Genomic DNA, 23,337 nt, shown 5'->3' on the forward strand with positions numbered 1-23,337 from the left:
TCTGTTGATGTTTCTCCGCTCTCCCATGTCCCCACAGCCTTTTCTTCTCTGTGCTGCTCCACCCCCAGCTCCTCACTGAAGGAAGGAGATCCACCTTTCTCTTCCCTTTCATCCTCTGTCCTCCAGACTGCCTCATCCCTCCTCTCTCTTGCTCAGAGTCAGACTGGCCGGAAGGAGCTGTGTTCCTTGTGTATCATAATTGAGCTGGTATTTTGGGGGCATTTTCCCATGGGGATGTCTTATCATTTGGGGGTGATGAGGAAGAGATGAGGGACTAAGGCATCTGCATGTAAGCTCCCTCCCCTCCTGTTTCCTCCTACCGACTTTCTGCATTAATGCGTGCACTCCTGTTCTTGCCTAGTGTCACAGGAACATGTTTTATTTGAACAGATGTCATTGTCAGTCTAAAAATGGCATGGGTGAGCTGTGCTGTTGCTCATGATTGTCACTGAACTCTGGACTCTGAGGATTAGAGCAGCAGGCTTTCGTGACTTCTGGGATTTCGTAAACAGGGGATTTCATCTTCCTATAATGCTGGAGACTAAAGAGCTGGCAGGACTGGCCTCTTCCAGGACCTCTGTCCTTGGCTTATAGAGGCTATGTGATCCCTGTCTTCACTTGGGCTTCCCTTCCTTTGTACCTTTATGTCTTTAAAGGTTTTTTTTTTTGTTGTTGTTGTTTTGAAATAATATTATTTGTTGGGCTAGAGGTGGTTCAGCAGTTGAGAGTACAGACTCAGCCCTGAAGAAGGCCTGAGTTAGATTTCCAGCATTCATGTCAGGTGACTCTCAACAGCCACCAGCTCCAGGGACTCCAATGCTTCTGGCCTTTTTGGGCATTGGTGTCCACATGTACACACACATACCATGCATAATTATATAACTAAAAATAATTAATTCTTTAAAAAAATAATAAAGCTAGTTGTATTGGATTAACATCTACCCTAGTGAATTCATTTTAATGTAATTCCTCTTTAGAGATTGTCTCCAAATATGGTCACATTCTAAGGTGAAGACTTCAACAGAAGAGATAGCTCGGCCCACGGCAGGAACCTAATGTTCGTAGAAGCACTTACTATAAAGCATTGCAGGGAATCCTCTCCAGTCCCACTTGTCTCTGTTGCATGGTGACATCAAATATGTCTGACTAAGCAGTGAGGAGGTAGACTAGACCTGAAAGATCACATGATGTCCTTGGGTCAGGACTGTGTGTGAACCTCAGGTGCCAGATGGCCATGCCTTCAAAACAGTTGGATAGACTGAGTTCTTGATCATAGTAATCACAAAGAATGACTGATTTTTCTTGTTTTTTTTCTTTCTTTTATTCCTTCCTTTCTTCTATCTTTTCTTTCAGTCGTTTGTGTTTGTTCTTGCTGTGTTTTCTGACTGACTTGGAACTGTCATGCAAGATGATGTTGAGCTTGTAATTCTGCCTCCGCCCCCTGCATGCTGGGGTTGTGTAGACACATGCTGCTGCGCCCTCTTTGCCTGGCTTTCTTTTGTTTTTTCTTTAAAGAACCTGAGAGGCAGCCTACTACAGAACCACCTAATTTCTATGTACATAGTTTTTTTTTTTGGGGGGTGGGGGGAAAGGTACAATTGGAATGTTTTGCTCAAATTAATATTTACTGATACTGAGGTGAAATTAATAAGTCACCAGAAACTATTGTAAGACTGCAAAAATGTTTTTAGTAGTAAAATATGAAAATATTTAAAGTATGTTCAATTGTGCTTCTTTTCTTGGGGTGGGAGGACAAAGTCTTATTATATATTCCTGGATGGTCTGGAGCTCACTATATCCTTTATGTATGAGTTCAGATTGGCTTTGAACTCAGAGAAGTGCACCCACCTACTCCTGCCTCTTGAGCACTGAGATTAAAGGTGTATGTCACCAAGCGCAGCTGTTCTGTCATTCACTCTGTAAGGTCCTCTAAAATTTGTTCTACTAGCCTTGGAGGCCAGAAGATATCTATGTAGAGCTGTTGGCTTGTTTCACATTTGAATGCTCTTCCTCTGATGTTAACAGGCAAGTGTGCCTTCAAAGTTTTCCAACTGTTTCTGACAGTTTGACAGTCTGGCTTTGAGTTGAACAGTTGAGATTTACTGATAGGAAGAGCAGAAAATATATAGAATATATATATAGAAGGAATATATAAAATATTCTATATAAAATATATAGAATATATATATAAAATATATAGAAATATATTTTATATATATTTCTTATAATATTTATATTTCTTAAAATATATAGAAGGAATGTATATTTGCTTGCCAAATTGAAGAAAAATAAAGCACCATGAAAAATATTTTTATTGGGGGATGGAGAGATAGCTTAGCTGTTTAGAGTGCTTACCATTCTTGTCTAGGACCTGAGTTCCCAGCACCCACATCAGGCAGCCTGTCACTCCAGCTCTAGGGGATTTAACGTCTTCCTTTTGGCCTCCCAGGCTTCTCTCACAAAAAAGGTGTACACTCACTCACAGAGACAGACAGACAGATACACCAGTACAAATTTAAAAACAAATCTTAAAAACAAAATACTTTTATTCATTGTAGTATCTAGAAGGAAGTAAAAACTATATCGAGATTCTTACTGTAATTATGTTGATTATTTGTTTCATTTGTTTATTTGTTGGCTTGTTTATTTATCTGCCATTGTTCTGTATGATAAGCTCCAAAAAGCTAGGGGTGCTTATTGACTTAACAGATATTTAAGGTGTGCCTACTGTGTGCTAAGGACTATAGTTGGACTGGAAGAGTGAACAAAACTTGAAATATCTAGGCCCATAGACTTCAACTAATAGTATATATTAGTTACCTAGTCATACTGTTTGGTCCTTAGAGACTTAATCTTCTAGGGTATGGGTGCTGTGTGCCTCACTGAATTGAGTTGGGTCCCAGGATGGAGGGCGTCTTTGAGGAAGTGATGTATGATTTAATGTCAGAAAATAAGTATATAAGACATAGGCTAGTGGAAAAGGCAGTGCAGGGTAAGAGGCAAGGGAATGAGGGGATGCATGGTAGAGTAAGCAACTGTGCAAAACTCACGAGATGGACATTTTTATCATTTATTTTCTGTATAATATCTGGAGTGCAGTTATATCTTTATTCAAGTATGTATGAAAAGATTGCTTTAGGCTGGAGATTTAAAGTGGGTCACAAAAGCTCTTTAAGTTAAAATACACTTTGAAGTCCAAGAAGATAAGCTCAATTAAGGTAAGAACTAACTAATATAAAAAGTACAGAGATTCATTAGCAAAGATACATATCACATGAAATATCAGAAATAGTTTGAAAATTGTCTTGGTTAATTTGGCAAATCTCTTTGTTTAGTAATTGAATGAATTACTCCTCATAGTACTGAACAATCACAGACAGAATCACTTATGTAGATCTCATTCATTAAAATAGCCCTCACCATCTGTGTTTTCTTAGTTTGGAAATTGTGAATATATCTCAATCATTAAAATGGCAAAATTCATTGTGCTTATGATTTTTAAACTGACTCTAGTCTTTTTCCTTGCTATAGGACTAATAACAAGAAATATTTCATATGCTTTAACATTGAATAAATTGCATCATTAGCATTGTTTCAGTACTTGCCTATAAAGCCATTGAAAACCCCTATCCTCAAGGGCATTAGAGACAAAAGCCTGTGCAGAGCTCTCAGCTCTATGGAGGCCTGGTTCCTAGGACAGGACAGCACTTTAGATAATATGTGACTTAGCCAGTGTTCTGTTGCTGTGAAGAGACACCATAACAATAGCAACTCTTATAATATAAAGCATTTAATTGGAGCTTGTTTATAATTTCAGAGGTTTAGTCCATCATGGTGGGGGGAGCAAGGTAGCAGGTGGGCAGGCATGGTGCTGGTGAAGTAACTTCGAGTTCTACATCTGGATGCTCTGGCAGCAGGAAGAAAGATACTGGGTGTAGCTTTGCCTTTTGAAACCTCAAAGCCCACCTTCATTAACACACTTGTTCCAATAAGGCCACACTTCTAATCCTTCTCAACTAATGCCCCTCCCTGAAGACCAAGCATTTAAATATATGGGGGTGGGGGGAGTGGTTCTTATTAAAACCACCACAGTAATCCAATTTGAACACGTGTTTTATGTCTATGTACATTGTACCAAGTGAGAATATATTTTTTATTATCTATTGACAAGTCACATTATTAAAAATGTGCAGGAAAACTAGTTGTAGTGACCCATGCCTGTGATCTCAGCACTGGGAGGCAGGGCACGGGGGGGGGGGGGGGGGGGGGGATCAGAAATTCAAGGTCTTCTACAAAGCACGTTCAAAGCTGGTCCGGACTACATAAGTCTCTGCCTTGAAAACAAACAAACAAACAAACAAACCAAATAATAGCAACAAACCAAAAACCTGGCTTGTGATTGTGATGAAACTTTCACAACTATGGATTGATTAAGATCATTGAATTGCCTGTTTACAAGTGGCTTTTTTGTTGTTTATTTCTTGAGACTAGGTCTCATTAGGTGTTCTTGGTTGGCTTGAAACTCAATATGTAGATGAGGCTGGCCTCAAACTCACAGTGATCCACCACTCTCTGCCTCCCGAGTGCTGTATTTTAAAATTATATATATATATATTTATTATTATTTATTATTTTTTTTGGTTTTTTGAGACAGGGTTTCTCTATGTAGCCCTGGCTGTCCTGGAACTCACTCTGTAGACCAGGCTGGCCTTGAACTCAGAAATCCACCTGCCTCTGCCTCCCAAGTGCTGGGATTAAAGGTGTGCGCCACCAATGCCCGGCAATTATTTTTGTTTTTAAATTTAAAATTCTTTTGCATTTATTTATTTACATTTAATTGACTAATTTAGAGCGTATATTTTGTGTGCGTGCCTGTGTGTGTGTGAGAGAGAGAGAAAGAGAGAGAGAGAGTGTGAGTGAGAGAGTGAGCTCATGCCTATGTGAGTGGGTTACAGGACTCATGCTGTTAGACTTGATGGCAGGTGCCTTAATCTGTTGAGTTATTTGGCCATTTCCTAAATGGGCAAATTTTATGGTATATAATTTATATTTCAACAAAGGGCCTTAGACTCATTGAAGCTGGATGTTATGGCAAAAACCTATAATTTCAGCAATTGGAATACAGAGGCAGGAGGATCATGAGTTCAAGACTAGCCTGTGCTATATAACGAGTGAATTCTAAGCCAGTGGGGGCTACACAGAGACCTTGACTCAAAACAGAGCAATCCCTTCCCCTGTTGTGTGGGCATTTGAATTTTGTGGATGTCAGGACACCTGTCCGGGCTGGCACTTTGTTTCTATCATGTGGGTCCTAGGGAATTGAACTCAGATCATGAGGTTTGGTGGCAAGTACCTTTACTCATTGAACCATTGTCTCCCCAGCTCCTGATTCATTTTAACTAAAAGATATGGGTTGGGGGTGATGATACATATCTTTAATTTTAGCACCCAGGAGGTATAGGTAGGTAGATCTCTGAATTATAGGCCAGCTTGGTCTACCTAGTGAGTTTCAAGACAGTCAGAGCTACATTGAGAGAGCCTGTCTTGAAAGCAAACAAACAGTGGCAATGCTAAAAACCCAATGCTGATATGATGTTGGTTAAGAGTACTTGGTGCTTTTGCAGAGAACCTGGACTCAGTTCCCAGTACCCACATGGCAACAACCAACCATTCATAACTCTAGTTCCAGGGGATCTGATGTCTTCTTCCAAACTCTTCTGGTACTGCACCCACATGGTGCACAGATACACATGCAGTCATGATACTCATACAGACTAAAAAAAAGAATAGTCACTAAAAATAGAAACAAAAAATAGGGCTGAGATGACTCACACACCCACACCAAATACATACATACATATATACATACATACATACATACATACATACACACATAACTATAAGCAAACATAGCCAACTGTTTATAATTGTGTTGAAATTCTTGCTTCTCAGCTGGCTAGGAGCTTTGGCCAGATTTCTTTCCCCTTTATGTGTCCTCTTAATTTCCCTGTCTTACTGCCCTGCCTTTATCCCACCCTCCTATTGGAAAAGAAAGACAGTATTAGATAGTCAAAAACTAAGATATTTTTCACTAGTATGTCTTTGAACTAAAAGAAATGGTAAAGAGTCTTCAGGGTCTAGAGGTGTAGCCCAGGATTAGAGCGTGTGGGCAAGGCCATGTGTTCAGTCCCTAGCAATACAGCAAAAAAGAAAGCTCTCCAGTCAAAAGAGAGATGATTGCTCCTGGAAGCATGGGGATAGCAAGGAAAGTTGCTGAATGTAAATGAACTTGGCTTCATATGGATTTTAAATTTAATGTAGAATTAGCACACAATAATAACAGCAACAGTACAGAATTTAGCAAGTAGAAGAAAGAGGAGGAGGAGGAGAGGAAGAGGAAGATGCCACAAAAAGAATTTTAAAAGGTTTCTACTCCTTTCTAGGAATTGGTAAAGACTCTAACTTACTTTTAGGTTTAATAGGTTAAGGTTCATTTCCTACTGTATAAAGGCAAACAATAATAAAAGATTGTAAGAGCTATCAGAGTAGGAAAGTGGGGCAATAATAGTGAAAGACTTAATTCAAAAGAAGCTAAGAAAGTAAAAGGCATACTTGGAATGGCTGATGGAAGTAAAAGATGATGGGCTTATTCCAGACACATTAATGTGGCAGTTTATATAAAACCCAAAGACTTTTTAACACTGAAAAACCAAAATCCATTTATATAATGTGTGCAAGATAAATACCATATATAGTGTTTATTATATGTACATAAAGACAGAAAGTAAAGAGTTGTGACAAAGAAACTGTCACGTTTAATCCCAGCACTCAGGAGGCAGAGGTAGAGGTAAACAGATCTCTGGAATTCTAGGCCAGCCTGGTCTACACAATGGTAGAAGCAAGTAATAATCTCAGTGTGGCACAAGTGACACATGAACAAAGCAAAATTAGCTCAGTCAGGCAGCTCTTTTTTGGAAAAATCAATGCACCTAGTCCCATGTAGTGTAGCAAGCACACTTGGCCAAGATGGATTCTGTCTTTTGTGTCTGACATAGTTAGGTGGTCTTTGTCTCATCCCATTGGAGGGAGTGTGACTTCACAGTTTGTCTTGATTTTTTGATCCACACAAAGGGGAATAGAAAGAGTTAGGAAATATTGAGTCCTTGCCAACTAACTACCTTTCATTGAAAAAAAAGTTTCTTACAGTAGTGCCAGGCCAGCCAGGGCTGCACAGTGAAGACCCTGTCTCAAAGAAGGGGGAAAAAAAATCACACAAATTAGCCTCGTAAAAACTGGTATAGCTATGTCACTATCAAAGTAAGTTTAAGGCAAGAAGCACAGAGAGAGAACATTTCAAAACTCACAGGGTGATCACATCACCAGAAGGATAATTAAAAGCTGTAGTTGGGGTGGGCTGTAGCTCAGCAGCTTGGCTCTCGTGTACAAGGTCCTGGGTTAGATCTTCAGCACTGAAAAAAAGTGCATCTGAGCAGCAGCCTCCAAGGATAGTAAGAGCAGTTAGTCATCTGGTTCACATTTCTTCCCCGAGATGTCAGTTTGAAATGACAGAGAAACATGCAAATGCTCTTACTCTTAACTTCACAGAGAACAAAGAAAGGGTGAACAGATTTTAAAAGTATATTTTCATTCTCTGAAATCACTGGTAAAACGCAGACATCTTTCTGTTGGTATCTCAAGTATAAACTGCAAAAGCCCTTCAGGAATTTGAGCCCTTGGCTGGCTTTGGTGGCTCTCATCTCTAGTCCTCGAACTTGAGAGATGGAGGCAGGAGGGTCAGGAGTTTAAGGTCATTCTTCATGGTGAATTCCCGGCCTGTGTGGGTTTTGTGAAACCTTGTCTCAACAAGGCTGTCTTAACAATAATAATTTGAATCTTTGTATTTGAATCTTATGCCATATAAGAATAACTGATCTCCACCCCCCACCTTTAGATTACTGTGATGCAAATGTAACTTCTGTGTGTGGCTGGTCCTCATAACCACACCACTGTGTAAGTGTTAAGGCTGTGCTCTGTTTTTAGGAGGGGTAACTGGCCTCAGGAGTCTAGCCTGCAGAAGGAGGCCATAACTGTAAGCAAGCATGTGAGAAACAACAACTATTCCTGGTTGGCATTTCACCCTTGTTATTACAGGGCTGGTTATGTGGAGAGAGAAATCGGGAAGTATCTGAACAAGCAGCTTAGTGGTGCCTATGAAATAAGTAATTGCTGTACTGTTTCTTAAGCCCTCAAGCAAAGATTGAAGGACTAACGCCAAGAAATAGTAACCATTTTCTTATTCTCTGAGATTCAAAGGAGAGGCTGGAGTCAAGACTTTCTGTAGAGTATGGTAGTCAAGGGCTTTCAAGAGAATGTTAGTTTTATCTACAATATTTTAATCTTAAAAATAAAAAAGGAGTATATTGGGGCTGGAGAGACAGCTTAGCAGTTAAGAGCACTGGCTGCTCTTTCAGAGGACCTAGGCTCACTATCAGCCATAACTTCAGTTCTAGGGTAACTTTTTTCTTTCCTGTATCCTAAATGTGGTTGTTTCAACTTGCCATAGAATGGTTCGCCCCTTGCATATTGTATTGAGTTCCCTCACATTCTGGTTGAGTGGAGCATTTCTGTTGTTCTAAGAACTGGAACTAGACTCCGAGGCCATTCATTTTTAGGAATGTGCTCCAAACTGTTACTCTCATCCTCCTCTTCATTTTTATTATCTTATTATTTTATGTTTGTGGATATGTGGATATGGTGGATATGTTTATGCACCATGTGTGTGCCTGGTGCCCTAGGAGGCCAGAAGAGGGTGTTGGATCCCCCATAACTAGAGTTACAGATGGTTATGAGCCACTATATGTGTGCTGGGGAGAAAACCCATGTCCTCTGGAATAGCAGCCAGTGCTTTAACCACTAAGCCATCTCCCCAGCGCTGGCACTTCTCTCTTCTGTCCCAGTCCCATGCACCCCTTTCTACCTCACTTCTGCTTTCCCTCTTATCATTAAACACTCACATTAACTTCTGCCTTAATTCTCCTCTTGCTTTTGTATAAATGAATCTGCGTATATATGTGATCATACCACTCCTTCCTTCTTATGGAGGTCTGATAGGTTCTGTAGCTCCTTTTTTCTCTGGAGGGGTATGCTGTGTCCCCAGTGGATGCTTGAAATAGCACATAACACTATATCATATGTGCACAGCCATGTGCTGTCAACTGTGGTGAGAAATCTCAAATTTTATATCTTTAAAAAGCACAGAAATACTATAAGAATATATTTTCATTTTAATCTTAGGTGTGGGGATATGGGTTGCTTTGGATTGTCCATAGCAGTTGACTATGGTTTGCCTCTTGCTCTAACAAAGACGTGGTTTTGCCAGCTAAAGCTGGTTGTGTGACATTTGGAATTCTGGAAACTTTTCATCAGAGGTTATATGAGTGCCAGGGCCTCAATAGGCAGAATCAGTGGTGGTTGTTTGTTTGGTTTGTTAGTGAACATGCTCAAAGAGGAAACAAAAGGAAATAAATTAGATTCAAAGATCTCTCTCTTCCCTTCTGTCTTTTTTTTTTTTTTTTTTTTTTTAATCTCCTAGTGATGGGGGTGTGGTGGGACAGATAAAGGGTAGGAAAAGAAGAACCCACCAAATAGCAAAGACCAGCTATAGTCAACAGTAACATTTTGGTCAGTAATAAGATGCCACAGTGGTCCAGTAAGAGCATGACCCATTGGCATTATAATTGTTTTAGTCTGGAAGTACATCCTAAATGTTCTCACATGAAATCACTTAACAGTAACTTTTTAGAATGTATTCCCATCATAAACAGTTCATTGCTGTACTGTATTTTTTTCTAATAGTAATACCTTGATACATTTGAATTTTCAAATTGGACTTAATAAGAGATTAACAGTAATGAGATGAAATAAGGTGAATGGCAAACAACACTGTAACAGCATTAGGGTATTGTGTATGGCTACTTGAACTGTGCTAATACTGTGCTAGTCAGTCTGATAATCCATCTAGTTCTACAAGACTAATGGGCAGGTAACATATATAGCATGGATACATTGAACAAAGGGGGTGAAACAGGGGAACATACTGTGACTTCATTATACTAGTAAGAATGGCGTGGAATTTATTTTTGAAGTGCTAGGGATTGAACCTGTTACCTTTCACTTATGAGGCAATTGCTCTGCCACTGAGCTATGTTCCAGCCTTTTCCTACGTTTTATTTTAAATTTTATCATTTTATTTGTGTGTGATGTGTTTGATTTGTGTGTGTGATGTGTTTGGTTTGTGTATGTGTATGTGTGTGTGAGTGTGTGTGTGTGTGTGTGTGAGAGAGAGAGAGAGAGAGAGAGAGAGAGAGAGACAGACAGACAGACAGACAGACAGACAGTCAGAGACAGACAGATAGAAAATGTGTGTGCGCGTGCCACAGGATGTGTGGAAGTTAGAGGCCAACATTCCTTTTCCACTACGGAGTCTAGGAGTCAAATTCAGATTGTCAGACTTTCATGGCAAGTGCTTTTATTCACAGAGCCACTTCACTGGTCCTTACTTAATTTAAAAAAAAAGATTTATATTATTTTTATTTTATATGTGTGTCTTGTCTGCATGTATCTCTGTTCATCATATGCTTGCAGCACCAGAAAGAACAGAATCAGCACAAGACATTCCAAGACCAAGTTCTCAGCACAAAGGAGATTTATTTGTCCCAAAAGGACAAAGGGCAGGGAATAAGAGACAAACACTGGAAATAAAGGACAATGGAGAAAGGGAGGGGAATGAGGGAGAGGGGGGAGGGGTATTTGTCTAGGAGAGACAAAGACTGCCTCTGGATGGAGAGGAGACAACCAATGTGGCCCATAAGCAAATGACAGTTTATAAAGGGAAAATGGGGAACCCTGTTAGGATGAGTGTGTTATTTTGTTGTTGTTGCTGTTGTTGTGTTGTGTTTTGTTTTGTTTTGTTTTGTTTTGTTTTTCAAGACAGGGTTTCTCTGTGTAGCTCTGGCTGTCCTGGAACTCACTCTGTAGACCAGGCTGGCCTCGAACTCAGAAATCCACCTGCCTCTGCCTCCCAAGTGCTGGGATTAAAGGCGTGCACCACCACTGCCTGTCTGAGTGGGCTAATTTTGATTGGGCATATTAATTAAGTACTCCAAAGGGGGCTTTTAATTGCTGTACTTCAGTACTTTGATAGCTGTACCTTGGTAGTATCTAGTGTCCAGGGGGAGGAAGTGGCCAGATAAGGGATTAGACCTTGGTGATAGCTTTAGGAATGGAACCTTAACAGTTTAGCAAGCAGAGGGAATGGAGAAGGTAGAAGAGAAAACGTGCTTGCCATGCTCTGGCCTGCTAGAGCCCTTCAGTGTTCATGAGGCAGAAGAGGGTTTAGATCACTTGAAACTGGGATTGTGATGGTCATTAGCTGCCATGCAAAAACTAGTAACTGGATCTCCACAAGATCAGTGAGTGTTCTTACCTACCGAGGCATCTCTCCAGTCCCCTGGTTCCTTCCTTCCATGAAATGTCCAGGCTGGCCTTGAACTCCTAGTCCTTCTGCCTTAGCGTCCTGAGCAGCTGGAGTTACAGACCACCCCCATGCCCACCTTGATGACCTATGACTGAAAACATTCTGATGGTTTATTTCTGAAATTTTCCATTTGGTGCTTTTAGACCAGAGTTGACCACAGGAGACTAAAACTACAGAAAGTAAAGCTACCAGTGAAGAGGGACTATTGCATTTTTGTGTGCTTTGGTTTAATAAAATATATCTTAAATTATCATAATGCAGTGTGTGTTGCTTAATAACTGGGATGTTTCATAAGCAGGTTGTAAAGTGACCTCATCATTGTAGGACCATTATTAAGAGACCAGCCTTTTGAGATATAAATCAAATCACTTGACAAAAAGCCTCCTGATTCAGTCCAGAGTTGTGATAAATATGATATAGAAGTGTGATGTATGAGATGCTGCCAGCATTATCTTGATGTGATATTTTATAGCAAGCTTATAAACTTTTGTTTCATTATGTTTAGATTATTTTGTTTTATTGTGTGTTTTACCTGCCTGTATGTATGTATGTATGTATGTATGTATGTATGTATGGATGTATCAGATGTGTGCCTGGTGCCTGTGGAGGTCAGAAGGGTATCAGATTCCTGCAACTAGAGTTACAGACACTTACAAGCTGCTGTGTGGGTGTTGGGAACTGAACCCAAGTCTTCTGCAAGAGAAGCAGGTGTGAGAGTAAGTTTAAGATGATGGTGACTCTAACACAGTTCCTCATGTGCTGACTCCAACCATAAAATTATTTTCATTGCTATTTCATAATTGTAATTTTGCTTCTGTTATGAGTTGTAACACAAATCTTTTTGGAGATAGAGGTTTGCCAAAGGGGTCACAGCCCATATGTTGAGAATCACTGCCCCAAAGCAAATACTTCTGATAAATCAGTGGCAAATGTAACACATTCTGTATATTCAGTTAAGTCTTGTGTTCTGAATATAATTGTATATTATACTTTTATATCATTGACAACATAGTAAGTTTATTTATACCAGAATTCCTCATCACTACAAACATGTTTAGATCAAATCAAAAAGCATGGCACACTGTGCCATTATATCACTAGGCAGTGGGAATTTCCCAGATCCGTTATAATTTATAGAACCATGTCACTGATGCATCTCACAGTGTAGCACAGCTATATTATATTATGTACATTAGTAACACACCCAAGCTTTTCACTTATTACATGCACGAATCATCTTATCATAAAATACTTTTACTTTTTGTAGGTATCATAAGTTGTTTTTCCAGTTGTGTACATTGGTATCCTACCAATATTGCTGTGTAAGAGTTCTTGTTTCCCCATGGCCTAGCCACAAGTGATTGTGGGATAATTTATATTGCTCTGAGTGAGACTGGACATCTTATGATTAAGGGGCTTTTGGTTTATTCTGAATTTTACATTTTGTTACTGTTGAGCCATTCACCCCAGGGCAGCAGCACTCTATGTACACCATCCATTTATTAGATTTTTTTTTTTTTCTTTCAGATCTTCCATGGTGGCTTATTTTAATTCGGCAGAAAGCGTTGGTGGGCAAACTCCCAGGAGACCATGAGGTCTGTAAAGTCACCAAGATTGCTGTATTGTCACTTTCTGAAATGGAACCTCAGGAGCTTGAGCTGGAGGTAAGGTGACATCAAGGGGACTGTCACAGATGATGTGATAGCAGACATGTAATTTGTGTCTTCAAACCTCGAGCTAGCAGCAGACCCTTCAGGACCATTGTATCATAGTGTATAAGACAGAAGCAGAGCCACTTTAAGGGTTGAGGGAAAGATATCTTTAAATAACATGAAAATGAGGCCTCGCTCATGGCATAATTGGTTTTTACATGTGCATGTGTGTGGAAGAGGGGAGTGTATGAATGTGTGCATGCATATGCTCATGAAAGTGCTTGCGTGTCAACATCAGGTATCATCTTCTACCACTTACTTTCCTTGTTTTCATTTGGGGGGATGTCAGGGTTTGAGACAGGGTCTCAGGGTGTATTCCAAGCTACCCTGGAACTCCCTATGTAGACCAGGCTAACCTTGAACTCACAGAGGTCCTCCTGCCTCTGCCTTCTGAGTGCTTGAATTAAAGGCATGTCATGGTCATGTGCTCCCATGACCAGTTTAGCGCTTGTTTTCTTGAGACAGTCTTTCATTAAACTTAGTGATGACAGGTCAGCTAGACTGTTGTGTGGCCAGCACGTTCTAGGGGTCTGCCTTTTCTATCTTCTGGTGGTGGAGTTACAGGCACATGCCTCCATCCTTGGCTTCCTACGTGGGTGCTGAGGATTCAAATCCAGGCCCTCAGGGTTGTGCGACAGGCACGTTCATCACTGAGCCATCTGCCCAGCATAACTGAATGTGTTTAGAATGATCAGGTTATTTGAACTATAGTTTTTATTAAGATCACCAAAGATCATACTTCATGTTAGGAATGGAATATATGTTATGACCTGTGCAAATTAGGGGAAAGGGTGACACTTTTTGTTGCTGTCCTAAAACACCATGACCTAAAACACCATGACCAGTGCAACTGAAAGAGTTTATTTGGATTTATGGCCCTAGAGGGATAAGAGTCCATCATAGCAGTGAGTGGCAAAAAGTGTTGGCTTGAACAGATGCCAAGAACTCCTTAAGCCACCACATGTGCTGAGCATACACTGGGAATGACATGGATTTGAAACCTCAAAGCCTGCCCCAGCCACATAGCCCAACCCTCCCTACATAGCCCAGCCCTCCCCAAAACAACACCACCAGCTGGGATCAAGTATTCAGATGCCAGAACTTTTTGAGGATGGTTTTCATTTAAACCACTGCAGAACTATAGAGAAAGTATTTCCATTTCTTGGGTGAATATATTAGAAATTATTATCATGCCCCTTTTCCTTTTAATTTATATCACAGTAAAGGAATTTTGCAACAGTGAGTAGCAGAAGAGGCAAGGATAGCTATGCTGATAATCATAAGATTTCTTCTAACCTTCTAATATTAATTTAAGTCTGTCATCTCCTCCTTCCCTTCTGTTCATGTAAAGTCAGTTCAGAGGAGCTTCCCCCTTAACTCCTGTCGTCTTTCCTGGTCATACACGTAAGCACTTGTTAGGTGAAGCCGACGCATGCCTTCTTCTGCAGCACGCCTTCTGATTTGATACTGCTTACTGTTCTGTGTAAGCCACCACTGCCATCCTTCCCAGCAGAGTGCACCTACTGTTTGTCAGGGCAGCTCCTTAGTTTGCTGAGCCCTGTTCTCTTCTGTAATTGGAGCAGAAGTGGTTTTATTGCAGATTCTAATATTAGAGTTTAAGTTTCTGCCTCAGCTGTGCTTTAACTGAGGTGGGTGTGGTATGTCTGCCTGCCAGTTTACTTGTAGCATGTATCAGTACTTTTCTTTATTATTGTCAAATAATATTTCACCGTGTGAGTGTGCTTTTTTTGTTTAACTTCCCATCAGTTGATGAACATTTGAGTTGTTTCCATTTTTAAACTATTATGCATAATGCCGTGGTAAACAGTTTGTACCATACAAAGCTACATAGGTTTTCATTTCCTTTGAGTATAGAGTTCCTGGGTCATTTTGGTAATTCTGCTTAACTTTTTTGAGAATTGCCACACTGTTTTCCAATATAGCGTATCATTTGAAAAATATGTATGTATATGGTTATGGGTGGCACTTTAGGGCTCAAAAAATGAGAAGACATGCATTATGCATTTTGAAAAAATACTCTTAGAGCGTCAAAGGCTTCTGTTCCCCGCCTGCATACCATGTGTGCTGTATCTCATTGCTGTAACAGAGAGCAGTGCCGTTTTCTACTTTCCCATCAGAGAGCAGCTTAAGATTTTATCTCAGAATGGATATAGATAACACAATTGAAAGGAAAACCATTTGTTTTCCTGCAGCAACATCAGCTCTTAATCTTGGTTGTGAAATATAACTTGTAAGAAGAAAAAAAACTGTGGGAGTTTATGGTAGTAAAATTAAAAAAAAAAAAAAAACACTCAAAGCTGTAATAAGGGCCTATCATACACTTTAGAGAACTTACAGGCCGCTGGGAAGGGAAGACAGTGTCAACATCCAAGGATGACGTCCAAACAAAATACTTTATGGCTGGAAGGGTTCCCAAGAAATCATTTTTCTTATCACTATTTTCTGATAGGGCTGACTTTTAGCTCATCATAACAAGTATAGTAATTTATACTTGTCTTTTCTAAAAGTAATTATATAGAAGATTGTAGAATATTCATTAGTGTGACCTTTGGTTAAGGTAGTTTAGTGAGTTTATGCTTTGTTCCATAGATCTGTACTTCTTATCTAAATGTTTTTAATCCATACTTCTACGGTTCTGTTTTTAGTTGGTTTTGTACACAGACTTGCATGTAATATCAAAGATTTATTAGGAAAAAAAAGTGTATTAGTTAGCCAGACATGATGGCACACACCTTTAAGCCCAGCACTTGAGAGCCAGGGGCAGATGGATCTCTGTGAGTTCAAGTCCAGCTTAATCTTTATAGCAAGTAGCAAATAAGCCAGGGCTACATAGGGAATGAGTGAGTCAGTCTGTCTGTCTGTCATCCCTATCCTCAGAATACACACACACACACACACACACACACACACACAGAGAGAGAGAGAGAGAGAGAGAGAGAGAGAGAGAGAGAGAGAGAGAATACTAGTTGTTTTTCTATTGCTGTGATAAAATACTATAAGCGAAGCAAATTAGAAGAGAAAAGGTCTGATAGTGGCTATGGCTTCCGAGTGATAGTCCATCATGTCGGGGAAGGTATAATGACAGACAGGTAAAGCATTTCAGCAGGTGCAAGGAGCTGATCCCATTTCATCCTCACCCAGGAGAGTGAGGAGGGAAGAGAGAGAGAGAGCAGGAAGGGGACAAGGCTGTAAAACCTCAAGGCCCACCCCAGTGACATACTTCATCCAGTAGTCACCACCTCCCAGAGCTTCCAGAACTTTCCCATGCAATGACACCAGTTGGGACTAAGCTCAAATACGTGAGCTAATGGAGGGTGTTTCTCTTTCAAAATATATCAGAAAGTTCATTGCATGTAGTTAGTTATTCCTAACTGAGTCGGAAGCCTTGTCTCACAAGACACTAATACTTCCTGAAGAATCAGATGACTATTTATACTAAATACTCATAAATAAATAGTTATGCTAAATAGTAAATGATGGCTGTCGTGTATTCTCAGGGCATAGCTTATAAATGAACTCTTTTTAATAAAAAATTTTTATGTGTATGTTTCTTTTGCCTGCTTATATTTTGTGTTTCATTTGGATATATGGTGCCCTTGGAGACTGGAAGAAGGTTTTGGATCCTCTGGGACTGGAGTGTCCAACAGCTATGTATGTAGGTGCTTGGAATTAAATCTGGGTCCTTTGGAAATGCTCTTAACAGCTCAATCACCTCTCCAGTCCCTATGAAATGAAATTTTAATAAATGTTCAGCTTTCAGGAATTCTTTGGGTTTTCTGATAAGAAGCTAAGGGATAGTAGGCCCAAGAAAACTCTCCTCCATGCTGAGATAAAAGCAAATGAAGGAAATAAAAACAAAGATAATTGTCTTAGTTACCGTTCTGTTAACCTGTTGATCTCCATGAGCAAGGCAGCTTATAAAATAAAACATTTAATTGTCTTACTAGCTATCATTTGTTAGAATGGTCTGTCTCCCATTCTTGCCTAAACATGTTTTTTTTCCTCCTTTCTTTGACAGTTGGATTACACACACACACACAGATACACACACACACACATACACAAACACACACACACACATACACATACACACACACACATATATAATTACTGCTCTTTAAATTTAACCAATCTCTGGACCCAGATCATGTATTTTCTGATTTCATTATTGTGTATTGTGTATTGTGTATAAAGATAGGAGAGACTGTTGAAAGGTCCAGCTTTTAAGATTCCCAGTAGAGCAGACTCAGGGCATTTTTTTCAACCAAAACACTCAGGTAGTTAGCATAAATGAATACTTAACATAGATGTTTGTAATGACCTTGAGGCATAGCAGATGTGTATTTTGCAATATTTTTCTCTTAGATGCCAGTTTTCAAAGCATTAATAACCTCGACCAGAACAGTACTTTGTATCTCTTGGACATGTTAGAGAAGAGTAAACTATGCTCTGAACCTGGGTTTGCTGCCTTTAACCCTAAGTATGCCTTGCCTGTATCGTGAATTATTTGTAGTGCAGCTTCTAATTATTGAAACCATAGCTATATTCTGCCTGCTTAGTCATTTCACTAATTCTTAGGGTCTACTTTTAACCCAAATGCCCAAGTAGTAGCTGTACTTATACTTGAATATCCAAAGCAGATAATAATTGATAATGAATCATCCTTTTAAAAAATTATTTAGCTCTGTAAGAAGCATCATTTTGGAATTAACAAGCCTGAGAAGATTATATCATCTCCTGATGACTCCAAGTTTCTACTGAAGACATTTACGAATATCAAATCCAACGTGTCTGCGCCCAACAAAAAGAAAGTAAGAGTTTGATTGCTATGGGCTTTAAATCCATCATTGATTAGTCGTAAGTTGAGGGTAAATAAATCTATCTGGAAGCTTTCTTTTTCTTTCATGTATCAGAAGACTGTCCTGTGTTTTGAGGATTGTCCTTACTTGAAGTCTTACATTATCTATTAACTTTTCATCTGGTCCCTGACTTACAGATTGACTTCTTACAGGTTAAAGAAAGTAAAGAGAAGGAGAAACTGGAGAGGCGTTTGCTTGAGGAGCTGCTGAAGATGTTCATGGACTCAGAGTCCTTCTATTATAGCCTGACCTATGACCTGACCAACTCTGTGCAGAGGCAGAGCACTGGGGAGAGGGATGGCCGTCCCCTGTGGCAGAAGGTATGCTCCCTACGCAGAGCAGTGTTGGCTCCTGCCAGTGCCAGTTTGCCTTTTCTAGGAAACTGCAGTGTTCCTGAGCTGATCTTTGCCTCTGCCTTTCTAGGTTGATGACCGATTTTTCTGGAATAAGTACATGATCCAGGATCTCACTGAGATTGGTGTGAGTAGATGCTTTTAAAACATTATAGTTGCTACTGTTAAGCAAAGGTCACTTGATTAGGGTGAATTTTGAGATTTTATTAGGAGTTTCCCCCACTAAGGAGACTCATTTAACTAAGGGAGATGAAGGTAGTTCATAGTCCCACAGCACTTTTTTAGATGAATGTGATGTCATACAACTGTAAGAGACATGTCGCAAGTGTTGGGTCCTCTGAGCTTTGTAAGTATGTTTAACACCATCCTAGGCTATATAGTAAAACCTACCTTCAGAAAAAGAGGAGTCAGGACATAGTAAGCCCAAGGAACCAATAATGCCCATAGAGTTTCTGTAAAGATTTTTTGTTTTGTTTTGTTTTGTTTTACATCCATTGGGAATGCAGAAGCCTAGTTTTCTGTAATGATGCCACTTTGGTTTAGTTTCTGGGGTTTGGAGCAGATGCATCTTTAAGGCCTGACCACAAACTACAGGGTGTGGTGGCATGACTGCATAGAGTTTTCTCTGGTTTTAATTGTTTTTACATTATATTTATTGTGTGTGTGTGTACATGTGTGTGCGCACGTGCATGTCAGAGGACAACAATTGGAGTTAGGTCGCTTCACTGTGGCATGCAGGGATTGAAGTCAGGCTGTTGGGCTTCCTTGGCAGCTGCTTTTGCCCTCTGAGTCTTGCCTGTCTCTTTCTGGAGTGATTGTTACTTTCTTCTTTTTCTTTGTGCAGAAGTGCTTGAGTACAGTGACTTTTCGTCACTGTGAAAAGGATGTCTGAGATGGGCAGATTGAGGGAAGAAGGGTTTATTATGGCTGATGATTTCAGTACATCATCATGCTGGGGAAAGCATTTTGCCATGGTGGGCCAGGCAATAGGGTGACAGGAATACAGACATTCACTTTTTCCCCTTTATGCTGTCTGGGCTTCAGATGGTGGGATGATACCACCCATGTGCAAGGTGCATCTTTCCTTTGCAGTTAGTTCTAGAAACACACACAAAGATGCACCCAGAGATCTGACTCTTCTTCTAGATGATTCTGAGTCCAGTTAAGGTGCCTGAAGATTAGCCATCAGATCCTATCACACATGTTGGAGAATTATGCCTGAGGGCTCCTGTGTGCTGTGTGGTGCTTCAGACACTGAACACTAGACACAAGTAATGGTATGAGGTCATCTGTTAGTTTTCTTAGCCTTTCAGCTATTTCCCTTTCCCCATTTCCCCTGTACTGATGGTTCATAGCAGTTACTGACATCTTATCTAATATATCTTCAGCCAGATACCTACTGTCTCTATTGAAGTTGAGGCATGTGTTGTTCTTAGCTTTCTGATACTGATCATGCTGTGATCCTCAAAACTTAGTGACAGGGGACAAACAAGGGTGTTTATAATGAGTATTTGTCTTCATAATGACAATGTGGAATTCCAGTGTTTGGTGAGCTTTTGTCAGATACTTTCACATTACTGTTTAAAGCTGTTGACTTGGGATAAAGATGGCATTTGGCAGCATATGTTTCTATGTTCCTGTCAAGAATCTTAGATTTATTACTAGACCGAAAGTATAAGTAGTGAGAATAGTAGTAAAATGATGAATGCAGGCCAACCCTTGACCTTATTGTTGCCATCACCAACCTTCTGAAGCTCTGCTTTACAGAGAACACACAGTGAAACTGAGCTGTGAAATGAGTGGGACCCACAGTGCACAGTACAGAGGGCAGGTGGGACCCACAGTGCACAGTACAGAGGGCAGGTGGGACCCACAGTGCACAGCACAGAGGGCAAGTGGGACCCACAGTGCACAGCACAGAGGGCAGGTGGGACCCACAGTGCACAGTACAGAGGGCAGGTGGGACCCACAGTGCACAGCACAGAGGGCAGGTGGGACCCACAGTGCACAGTACAGAGGGCAAGTGGGACCCACAGTGCACAGTACAGAGGGCAAGTGGGACCCACAGTGCACAGTACAGAGGGCAAGTGGGACCCACAGTGCACAGTACAGAGGGCAAGTGGGACCCACAGTGCACAGCACAGAGGGCAGGTGGGACCCACAGTGCACAGCACAGAGGGCAGGTGGGACCCACAGTGCATAGTACAGAGGGCAGGTGGTACCCACAGTGCACAGTACAGAGGGCAGGTGGATTTGGAACTAATTCTGAAGAGGGGTGTGATAGCGCATGTCTGTAATTCCACACTCCAGAAGCTGATACAGGGTAACCTGGGCTACACAGGGAGATCCTGTCTCAAAGCAAACGTGTGTGTGTGTGTGTGTATACATGGGCATGCATGCATGCATGTGTGCATTAGTGCACATTTGTGTGTTTATCTGTGGATGTCAGAAGGCAACCTCAGATGTCGTTCCTCAGGCACCTGGTTTAGAGACAAGTTCTGTCACTGCCTTGGAGCTCACCAAGTAGGTTAGGCTAGCCAAGCAGTGATCCCAGGGATTGACCTACCTCTACTTCCCCAGCGCTAGGCCACAAAGCATTTGTCCCATGCCTGGCTTGACTTTAACATACAAGTACTTTAGACCCACCTACTTCTCAGTCTTAATCTGCTGTTTTTGAGACAGGATCTGATGTAACTCAGTCCAGTTTCAAACTTAATATATAGCTAAGGATGACAGTGAACTTCCTGCCATGTGTCTTCCTCCCAGTGCATCATTTAAATTCTGAATGTGTTTAGTTTAAAAGAACAGAAGACTCTCCGAACAGGACTCTCCTAATTAGTTAGATGACATTTTAAAATGAGACATTTATGGAAATACTCTCTGCTGTTCATTTACTATTTGAATTTTCAGCTAGTGAAGAAAGTGTTTCTCTAAAGCAGAATGTGAAGTAAAGCTGGGCGAGACAGAGCTCAGCTGCAGAATGGTTTCTTGGCATGTATGGGGCTCTGGGTTTGATCTCAGCCTTACAAATGACAACAACAAAACTGGGCATGGTAGTGTGTGCCCGCCACCCAGTATGTGGGGGTAGAGGAACCATGTGCCTGCCAGCTGTTAATTGGGAACTTAGGCAAGGGCCCCACCTAACATTCCAAGCCTGTCTGAGCTGCAGGGTGAAGCTCTGCTCAAAGTAAAAGGGGGCTGGAGAGATGGTTCAGCAGGTACAAGCATTGGGTGCTCTTGGAGAGGATCTGGGTTTCGTTCTTAGCACCATCCCTGGTAACCCCAATTTCTGGGGATCTGACACCCTCTTCTGGCCTTTACAGGCACTGTATGCACCTGGTGCACATACAGACAAGCAGGCACATATACATAATAATAAACAAGTGTTTTTGTTTGTTTGTTTTGTTTTGTTTTGTTTTTTTGAGACAGGGTTTCTCTGTGTAGTCCTGGCTGTCCTGGAACTCACTTTGTAGACCAGGCTGGCCTTGAACTCAGAAATCCCCCTGCCTCTACCTCCCAAGTGCTGGGATTAAAGGCGTGCGCCACCACCACCCGGCAACAAGTGGTTTTTTTATTTATTATTTTTAAGTAGTAAACTGTTTTGTAATGAATGATTGGGATTGATTGCATTTTGTTATAGGCTAATGCAATTGAACTTTGAAACTCAGCTTTAAAGCTTTGCTTTCCTATACCAAAAGGAACAGTTATAAGAGCTCCATTGTTAACTAGTCTATGGCAGACAGTGTGTTTTACTTTACACATACTTATGTATAGCCTTATGAGGCCCTAGTAGTCCCATATCACAGAGGAGGACATTGAGGCATAGAGGGCATAGTGAGGGGAGTGAGGCACTCTGTCAGGTAGTGGAGTTTGAGTTTGTGTGGAACAGTCTGCCACTCAGGCTGTGTTCCCTGTCAGTCAGGTCTGGAGAAAATCATTGTAAAGGAAAGGGAAGGCCTCTAGTCCTCATCCTCCCCGACATCCTGTAAGTAGACCATGGAGTTGAAAGATGGCTTGTGCTTGTGGCAGGCTGACTGTAGGCTGCGCTCAGTTATTTGGGTTTAAGTAAGTAGCAGTGCTGTGCAGAATATAAACAACAATGTTTGTTCCCATCCTAGACTCCGGATGTGGACTTCTGGATCATCCCTATTATCCAGGGGTTTGTGCAGATTGAAGAACTTGTGGTTAATTACAACGAGTCGTCTGATGATGACAAGAGCAGCCCAGAGACACCCCCTCAGGACTCCACTTGTGTAGATGACATTCATCCACGATTTCTAGTGGCTCTTATATCTCGCAGAAGTAGGCACAGAGCAGGTGAGTAAGAGCATGCAAATGAAATGCAGGCAGGCCTGGAGGAGCTGCAGATATGCTGAAATGCAAATGGCAATCATGGCCTTGAAAACACAGTTAGCTCCAAACTCAGCTGGGATGGAATTAGAGACTTATTTCTGCAATGGAAGAGCAGGGTAGACTTAGCAAGTCAGACAGAGCAGGCGGCTTGCAGACAGATGATAAGAAAGTCACTTGGGATGTGTCTGAGGACAGTGTTCCAACTAAAAGCCTGTGTCACAGTGATAAATCCTTTCAGAGTGCTAACCAGCCCCTTTGGGAAAACCGTTGTCTTTCATTCAGAGGGTTCAACTTAGCAGTGATGGGTACAGCTGTGATCTTGGGTAGGTTGTTGTTGTTTGTAGGCTTCCCAGGCTTCCTGTAGATGTTGTTTACCTGTCAGTGTGTGTAGGCTTTCCAGGCTTCCTGTAGGTAGGTAATTAGGAAGCCCAATCCTGTCAGTGTGTGTGGGCTTCCCAGGCTTTCCTGTAGATAACCTGTCAGTGTGTGTAGGCTTCCCAGGT

The 23,337-nt window shown here is 41.0% G+C and overlaps 1 protein-coding gene across 7 annotated transcripts in view; it reads left to right on the forward strand.

Moving 5' to 3' along the window:
• Inpp5f (inositol polyphosphate-5-phosphatase F) overlaps positions 1–23,337 on the forward strand; it is an 88,498-nt gene that overhangs the window by 30,792 nt on the left and 34,369 nt on the right. For 5 of the 7 annotated variants that reach the window (XM_034509293.2, XM_076911403.1, XM_076911382.1 and 2 more), the window contains 5 exons: positions 13,064–13,200; positions 17,952–18,080; positions 18,281–18,448; positions 18,552–18,608; positions 22,600–22,798. In XM_034509293.2, coding sequence (XP_034365184.1) covers positions 13,064–13,200; positions 17,952–18,080; positions 18,281–18,448; positions 18,552–18,608; positions 22,600–22,798 — 690 coding nt within the window. Of the gene's footprint in view, positions 1–13,063; positions 13,201–16,901; positions 16,921–17,951; positions 18,081–18,280; positions 18,449–18,551; positions 18,609–22,599; positions 22,799–23,337 lie in introns of those variants that run through there. The other 2 variants (XM_034509299.2, XM_076911395.1) reach the window with 2 other exon arrangements.

The sequence above is a fragment of the Arvicanthis niloticus genome, chromosome 1, assembly GCF_011762505.2.
Source record: "Arvicanthis niloticus isolate mArvNil1 chromosome 1, mArvNil1.pat.X, whole genome shotgun sequence".
Classification (NCBI taxonomy): domain Eukaryota; kingdom Metazoa; phylum Chordata; class Mammalia; order Rodentia; family Muridae; genus Arvicanthis; species Arvicanthis niloticus.